The 8,828-nt window shown below is 40.7% G+C and overlaps 1 protein-coding gene across 2 annotated transcripts in view; it reads right to left on the bottom strand.

Annotated features, from left to right (window-relative positions):
* MEGF10 (multiple EGF-like-domains 10) overlaps window positions 1-8,828 on the bottom strand; it is a 179,865-nt gene that overhangs the window by 53,155 nt on the left and 117,882 nt on the right. For both annotated transcript variants that reach the window (XM_010846328.1, XM_010846327.1), the window contains exons 6-8: window positions 8,339-8,585; window positions 6,405-6,525; window positions 2,340-2,476 (exon numbers count right to left, since the gene is read on the bottom strand). In XM_010846328.1, coding sequence (XP_010844630.1) covers window positions 2,340-2,476; window positions 6,405-6,525; window positions 8,339-8,585 — 505 coding nt within the window. The remainder of the gene's footprint in view (window positions 1-2,339; window positions 2,477-6,404; window positions 6,526-8,338; window positions 8,586-8,828) is intronic.

Below are 8,828 nucleotides of genomic sequence, written 5' to 3'. Positions count from 1 at the left end.
AAAAACACAACTGTTATAAAAACAAGTTAAGAAGCAAGTTCCTTCTTCACTTTCCTCTCTTACTCTGGCTCTTTGCCTGCCTGGCCTTAAATCAAAAATTCACCTGAAAATTAGCTGTTATCCCCTTTCCCTGTGTTCTAAATGAGTATAAGCCTGCCTGTATGTTTGCTGATTTTATGTTCCTTGAATTTGAGACAAATCCAGACAGGGCAAGAAAACTATTATATTTAAATTTTTAGTGTCCAAAAATATTACACAGAGTTATTACTTAGGGTTCTGCTTGGTCCCATGCCTCTCTTGCCCTGATTCATCTTTTTATATTAAGACTTTAATACAACATGGATCCAGAATTCATCTAACAACCTCATTTTCCAAAATACAATCATAAACCAGGAAGCAGGGCACAAAAACTTTCTGAGTACCCCAATTACATGTTATAGAAACCATGTGCTAAAGGTGCCAGTAATTCATAACATCAAAAATTAAGGAAAATACACAATTGTATTAATGAAACTAAACAGATATTACTTAAAAAGTTTCTAACAAAAACAGGGATTTTTAAAAAACTACTCAAAGATGAAAAAGACCATCTACTAGAAACCAGTAACAAACAGGAAACTATACTGGAGCCATTTTCAATAAAATTAGGAAGAAGATAGGAATTCCCACTTTTATCTATATTTGTCAACATTCATTTAGAAGTTTGGGCTTCCCTCATAGCTCAGTTGGTAAAGAATCCACCTGCAATGCAGGAGACCCTGGTTTGATTTCTGGGTCAGGAAGATCTGCTGGAGAAGGGATAGGCTACCCACTTCAGTATTCTTGGGCTTCCCTTGTGGCTCAGCTGGTAAAGAATCTGCCTGCAATACAAAGGACCTGGGTTAGATCCCTGGGTTGGGAAGATCCCTTGGAGAAGGGAAAGGCTACCCACTCCGGTATTCTGGCCTGGAGAATTCCATGGACTGTATAGTCCATGTGGTCGCAAAGAGTCAGACACCACTGAGCAACTTTCACTATTCCACTGTACTATTTATAAGTTTAAATTAATGCAATCACTCAAGTAAATGACACATTACAAACACTGAAAAGAAGAGACTAATTTATCTTTATCTGTAGATAATAAAATAACCTTAGGGTTTGCTAAAAATAACATGAGAATTAAATAAGAAGTTTGGTAGAGTGACTAAATAAAAAATAAATATTCAAAGGCAAGACTTTCTTTATCCAGAAATATCCAATTAAAACTTAAATGGGATTCTTCAAAAATTATAAAATACTTATAAATAAATTTCCTAAGAAAGTGTGAAGCCTAAATTGGAGGGGGAAAACACCCTACAGTAACTTATCAAAAGTCATAGACCAGAATTTTAGAAATAAAAAAATTAGAGAGGAAGGGTAAAGGAATTTTTAATTCACAGATATCAAAAAATAATGATAGCTAATATTTATACAGTTTCTAGATATCATTCAAGTTAATAATCACTAGTATTTATACAGTTCATAGAATCACTCAACTACAATAATAGCTAATATTTGGAAGATTTAGCACTGTTCTAAAAGTGTTAATGTACTCATTTAATTCTTAACAACAACCCTAGAAGAAAGTACAATTATTGTTTCAACATTATAGATGAGCATATTTCCAAGGACAGAGGTTTCAAATTCTTTGTTTGTATACTCTTCTGCCTCTCAAGCCTCTTTCTCTAATTTTACAGACACAGCTAACAAGCTTGGTTATCCAATCTTTCAGGATACAATGGATTAAAGAGCAAATTAGAAGCTGTAGGCTGAACAAAGTACTCTGGGTAACACTTTACCACCTAACACACAAAACGGACAAGCTGTGGATATAAAACCACACCCCACACAAGCATCAGGAGAGACCTGTAAGTCCCACCGGGTCTTACTCCTATCACCACCAAACAGTGAAACAACACATATTCTTAAGAGTACACAGTGTCATAGGAAAGTAACTTTATGCCTGACATATTTTTTAAAGATAATAAATCTATCCAGAAATCTTTAAAATGTTAGAAGTGTTGGGGTTTGAAGTGGCTGCCCTAATCACTTAACTGTGTAGAACTGATCCATCATGGGTTTCTGATATTTTCTCATTTAAAAACAAAATGCTTTCTCTGCATCTTCAATTCACCATTGTTGTCAGCGGTCCAGTTGCTATGCACTGAGTTGGGAAGGAATCTGTCAAATACACTGATACCTTAGAGATGCTTTTGGGAAGATTATAGAATAGTCACAGACAAATGGTCGTAAATGTGCTCCCTGGACCCTCCCAGCTTCGCTTCCATGCAATAGTCAGAGAGGCACACGGCTGCCCTTACCTTTCCCCTGTGTAGCCGGGACTGCAGTGACATTGGCCTGTGGCAGCATCGCAGGTCCCTCCATTATGGCACTGACATTCTTGTGAACAGTTCTTTCCAAAGCGACCCTCGGGGCAAGGCTGACCACACACTGTGCCCTGCATTCAAAGAGACTTGGAAAATTAGATGGGCCTCCAGTTGGGGAAGGGTCAAAGAAGAGAGAGAAGGGAGAAAAGAGAGGAAAGGCAGGGTATGGGAACAGGGCTGCACAAAGATTAGACAAAGGAGATTTTAGAACACAGATGTTAGAAATTCTAAATTGACTTATTTTCTTAGTAAGCCTAAATCTCAAGATACATGCATAGGTGGCAGCATAGTAATCATAAGAAATACCTATGTTAAAAAAAAAAAAATACAGTCACTTCAAATGATTATGGGAACCTAAGGAAATTAGAAATCCTCCTAAGTGTTCTTCCTGTGTCTTACATGTACAGTAAGTGAACAGCACTTATTGAGCATCCATTACATAAATGATAACATCTGGCCCAAATGGAATATTCAAATACTTTACCATATGTTCTAGAGAAAATACACCTTATTGTTGGTTTTATTTCTTATAAGCAAGCATTAGAAAAAGGATGGACATTTTGTGTATCTGAATTAACATTAACATTGCCTAAGAAATACTTCAACAGAAACAATTCTAGACATTTTATTTTGGAAGAAAAGACACTTTTACTTTTCAGCGGGTTCAACAAACATTGCTGGGCCAAGATCAATAGGAAAACTAATTTCCTGGGAGAGAAATCAAGAGAGTAACTTGGACACATCTTCTCACCCTAGAGGCTGTCTGTCTTGTCAGATATTGTCATATTTATTCCAGCCCTATGTGGAGAAGCATAAGATACTTTACCAATAAGTCAATGGAATACTCTACTATTTTCTACTTCCTTTGGCTACATAACTTGGCTTTGTAGTTTATCATGTATTGGAATTACTATTACATCAAACAAAATAACCCCAAATAACAGGGATTTTTACAATGTTTTTAACTGTTGGAAGCTGTTGCTTTGTCCTCCTTCTCTATAAAAAAAGACAGACTGTGGGCACTCTGAAATTGGAGGCTGGCGAACACCAGATGGTTTTGTAAATGTTTATTCTGGATAGCATAAGAAAATGCATTTCCTCTAACTCCTGGCTACCCACAAAGGCAGTTGGTGTGCTAATTAAGTCTCCTCTGGTGGTTTCTAGCTATCTACCAATGAGAAAAGTTCTTCCAGAATCTTGGAACTGAAAAAGCCTTTGAGAGATGATTCAAATCAGTGCTTAAGTGAGAATCATCTATGTGTCAGGCATCGTGCTAAGCTCTGAGAATCAAAGATAAAATCACAACCTTTAATTAGCTCACAATATGATGAGGGAGACAGATATAAAAATAGCTCTAACCCCTCATTCTAGCACAACATATTAACATGACTAGATGAAATAAATATGCGAAGGATCAATCCATGGTAAGCCAGGGTCCTGGTGAAAATTCTCACTCTCTCAGGAACTACTCACATTTTGTAATGGTCCCACATAAGCTTTAGAGATGCTGTTGAAATACTGTTTGCAAAGAAAGATTAATGTGAGTCAATAGCTTTAAGTAGAATATTATTGGGCTTCCCAGGTGGCTCTAGTGCTAAAGAAGCTGCCTGCCAAAAAAAAAAAAAAGAAAGAAAGAACCCTCCTGCCAATGCAGGAGACACAGGATACATGGGTTTGACCCCTGGGTCTGAAAGATCCCCTGGAGGAGGGCAGGGCAACCCACTCAAGTATTCATGCCTGGAGAACCATGGAGAGAGGAGCCTGGTGGGCCACAGTCTATACAGTAGCAGAGAGCCTGATACGAATGAAGTGACTTGGTATGCACACGGGACATTATTAGTTGAAATATATACTTGTGTATGTGGAATAGGAATACATAGTCACCTATGAAAAGCACTTAGGATTACTGCCCAAATAAAATGCTGCAAAGAGAAGTGTAACTTGGAAGCTCAGCTGCACTTAGAGAAAAATGACCTGAAACATTCAGTAAGAAACATCCATCAAGGTAGGGGTGCAGAGTATACGGGAGGCTCTGCTTGGGTGATGGAGAGGGCCATATGTCCACCTACTGGGATTCACGGTCCAAACTCGTGGTCACCAGCATCCTACCTCATGACCACTCCAACCCAGGAGAAGAAGAAGGCTTCAACCTCAAGATGAGGCAACTCTACAGACAATGTCTACACAAAAATTCTGCAAGAAATTTTTCTACGGCTCCTCATCCAAAGAACATGGAGCTCCCTGGACACTCTGCTACTTCAGCAAAATCCATCCCTTGCCAAGAACCAAGTAATGACCAGTGTTTGCAAAAGGCTGACTATAAGAAATAAAAGAAGAGAAGGAATCAAAGATATTTCAGCATTTCTACTTTGGGCAACTAAGAGACAAGTGTTGGTTTGCATGAAGACAAAAAAAAAAAAAGTAAAAAGAGAATCACCTTAAGAAAGGTTTAGGTGTATGACAAATTTGGTTCTATGAACACTGACTTTGACAGGCCTGCTTCCAGGTCAGTAGTTCTTCAATAGCTTCTCTATTTGCCTCACCATCAGGCACTCAATAAAAGGCCCCCTTGCACTGACTCTATTGCTCCATGGAGTTTCTCCAGGCTCTGCTTCCTTGTCTTGTCTGCTTATCATTTCCAATTCTTGCCTTGGGTCTGACATTTCTTTTTCACTTCTCCCAGTGGTCTTACCATCTTGAACCCAATCTTACTTCCCATGATTCTGACTGGAAGTGGACTCCAAGTCTTCTTTGCTCTATTCCTACAGAAAGGGCAATCCCATGTCTGCCTCCTAAGGCTCCAGCCTAGGCATAGTTCAGGCAGATAGTGACACATGTCTTTAGGTGAAACTAGGGTGGAGAGTCTAACAGCACAGTGACAAATACACATCTGTGTTCAGGTCAGAGAAGGTCAAGGCTGAGAAAAATCAGCTGATGATTGTTAAAGCAATGGATCTTAATGAGATTTCCAGGAAAGATGTATCGTGAGAAAAGAGAAAGACTGGCATGAAACACAGGAAATAAAATGGTATATAAAAAAAGAGGGATTAGGAAAAGAGATCTTTAATAAGAGAGGTAGGAGAAGGGGAGAAGTGGAGAAAGAGATTAGGAAAGGGAGGTGGATGAGCAACAGAGTCAAAAGCTTTGGAGGAATGAAGTAGAATGAAGATGGAGGAATTGTTATTGAATCTGGCAATTACATCACTTGTACCCCCTGCAAGATCAACTTCACTATAGCTCATGGAGATGGAAGGTAGTCATGAAGTAAACTGCTGTTTTGTTTTCTGTATGTTAACGAAGGAAATAGACATTGGTCATTCACTCTCCTGTCTTCAAGCAGACTTTTACAGAAACCAACTCAGAGAAACATGAGCCAATATTATTGCCTGATTTTAATCTACCTAGTAAACCAGCTTTGACATTGTGTATTCCACGTAAGATTAAGCCTGTGAGATACTACACAAAGAAAGAGTATCATAGTTAAAATTTGGAAAGTGTAGTAAGGTACAGATCATTACACTAAAGGCTCCGAGTTCTTCAATACTTGGAAAACTTGATTGACCTCAATGAGTCTCCAGATTCAAAGACCAAATAACTTTTTCACACAATACTTAACCTGTTGAGAATAATGTTCCCAAAGAATAATAATGATCCATAGAACATAATTATGAAAATGCTTATTTGAATACTTACAGTGTTTAACAGATTTTGCTGTCACGTGAAAGGCGAGATATTTCCCTTTTATATCCTGAAGGGAGATGCAGGACAGATGGCCTACTAACTTTTCCATGAGAACCCTCAGTAAACTTCAAGTTCAGGATTTAATCACCTTCTGCCTTCTCTGGACTAAAAAATTCCTGCTTTGAAATGGTCAGATATTTCCAATTTTGAAATTTTTATCCATTGATGTGACATTCTTTTGTATTAAAGTTCTCCCCATGCATTTTCACTCAGGTATCCTGGAACAAGGGTCTTTGGCAGGTGGGGAGGGATGCTTACCAGCCAACCAGGAGGACAGGAGCACTCTCCAGTGACGTGATGACATACGCCTCCGTTCTGGCAGGGGCATCTTTGCTCACACTGTGGTCCATGCTTGCCAGGGGGACAAAGATCCTCACAGCTGAGGGATTAACATGTGACAAAGGACACCATAGTTTATCCCAACCTACAACCCTTAGGTTCACAAACACAGCAGCACCCAGGACCCTAAAATAGACAAGCTCCTCTGTTCAATATTGTTCGTTTCATTAACAACAAGAGCACCAATCATATTGACTGGAAGGGTCAAGGGGTCACCTACTCCTTCCCTTTTGGGGGGATATTTTCTACTGAAACCATTTCAATTTGAGGAGAATCTGTCCTATCAGAGAGATGACTCTCACTGGCCACACACTCTTAGTTACAGGGACTATCCATGCAACTCTCAAAAAGCCCATGGGTTACACTGGGAGTGTACTTGGTGTGTTTGTTCTAATCTCAAAGAAGAATGAAACATCTTCACATCACCTAATTCATATTCCTTGTACTCAATGTTTAGCATTCTCTTCTGCAAAATGATGAACCTCCTCCATATTATATGAATATACCTCCTACTTTAAGCCTTTGTCTTTTTTACTCTCCTATAAAATTGCTCCAAATTTCTCAAAGCCTTATTCAACTAGGACCTTGATAAAAACCCATAAAAGCAACATTAACAATTAAATAGTCTGAGATGCTCATCCATTTTTCTGAAAATCAGGGCTTTCTTGGCTAATTCAGTTTTTTCTTTAGCTTTACTTTACAGCCTTAACTCTGTCAGCAGGAAACAGCTACCTCATGAGCCACATTTTTTCAAGTTTTAGTTCTGTGATTTACAGGTGTAAAAATTTTCTCAGTAAGGGAACAAGATTTTTTTTAATCTCACTTTTTTGGGCAAATTCTGCCTCAGTCTGTTTGCTAATACAAGCAAACCAAGAATGCCCTTCCCACAAAATAAAGAAAGTAGTAGAGACAAGGGCTTCCCTGGGCGCTCAGCTGGTAAAGAATCCACCTGCAATGCAGGAGACCTCAGTTCAATTTCTGGGTCGGGAAGATCCCCAGGAGAAGGTATAGGCTACCCACTCCAGTATTCTTGGGATTCCCTGGTGGCTCAGACAGTAAAGAATCCGCCTCCAATGCAGGAGGCCTGGGTTCCATCCCTGGGTTGGGAAGATTCCCTGGAGGAGGTCATGATAACCCACTCTAGTATTCTTGCCTGGAGAATCCCCATAGACAGAGGAGCCTGGTGGGCTACAGTTCATGGTGTCACCAAGAGTCGGACACAACTGAGCAACTAAGCACAACACAGTAGAGATTAAGTACTTGCTTCTATGTTTTCCAGAAAGAATTAAACTGTGTGCACATGTACTACACGAATGTGGTACAAGTCCTTTTATATTCACAAAACAACACATACATATCTATGAGCATTAAATAACCCAGCTAACCTTTGAGCATAAACTATTTCTAACATCTATTTCCTTCTCTAAGGCACTGAACTCATCCTCTTTTATCCATCTTATTAACTGCCACACAGAGCAGAACAACATGGGCCGTTAATAGCCAAAAGTGTAGAATGAATGCAATCGAGGGAGTTATCAAAGTGTGAAATGAATGCAATTGAGGGAGTGTCAAAGTGGAACCCAAATCTGCCCCAGCAACCCCAAATAATGATATTCAACACAACATCCAGGCCCTCTATCTCTGCTCTGCCAAAGGAAGGCATGGAAGCTGGTTCTAAGACCCTGACTGGGCTCTAATGCTCAACAAACTGCAGGAGCACCTGCCTGGAGTCCTGTCCCCTCAGTAACTCCTTAGGCAGCCAGAGAGACAGAAGTACAGGAATATGAGGCTGGCGGCAGGAGGAACAGAGAGGGTGGGCGGGCTCTGCACGCTGCCCAGTGGCGATCACTTACAAGGCTCCAGTGTATCCAGGTGGGCAGCGGCACTCCCCCGTGACATGATCGCAGGTTGCTCCATTCTGGCACTGGCATCTCTGGTGACAATCGTTACCGTAGGTGCCCTGCTCACAGCGCTCCTCACAGCGCCAGCCCCGGAAGCCCGCAGCGCAGTGGCAAGCCCCTGTGATGGGGTTGCACAGTGCCCCATTTTTGCACTGGCACCGGCTGCTGCAGTGAGGCCCCCAGTGGTCACCGTCGCAGGCTGAGGTTGGGGAAAGAAACAGTGGAGGGCATCAGAGTGTGGGTGTGGGTAATGGCAAGCTCTTCAGTACCAGCTTTCCTCTCCCCTTGGAGAGAGTGGCTGGATGACCCCTTCATCACCATTTCTCCACTGAGCAGCAGGGCTTGGGTACACACCTATGGCAATATTTCACTGGTGCTCAGCACTGGACCACTTTCTATCACTCCATTACTCAAGCATCGCTTGAGGCCTGTGCTCAGTCTG

Source organism: Bison bison, unplaced genomic scaffold, assembly GCF_000754665.1.
Source record: "Bison bison bison isolate TAMUID 2011002044 unplaced genomic scaffold, Bison_UMD1.0 scf7180017864235, whole genome shotgun sequence".
In the NCBI taxonomy this organism is placed as follows: domain Eukaryota; kingdom Metazoa; phylum Chordata; class Mammalia; order Artiodactyla; family Bovidae; genus Bison; species Bison bison.
This window is presented reverse-complemented; position numbering and strand designations above follow the sequence as displayed.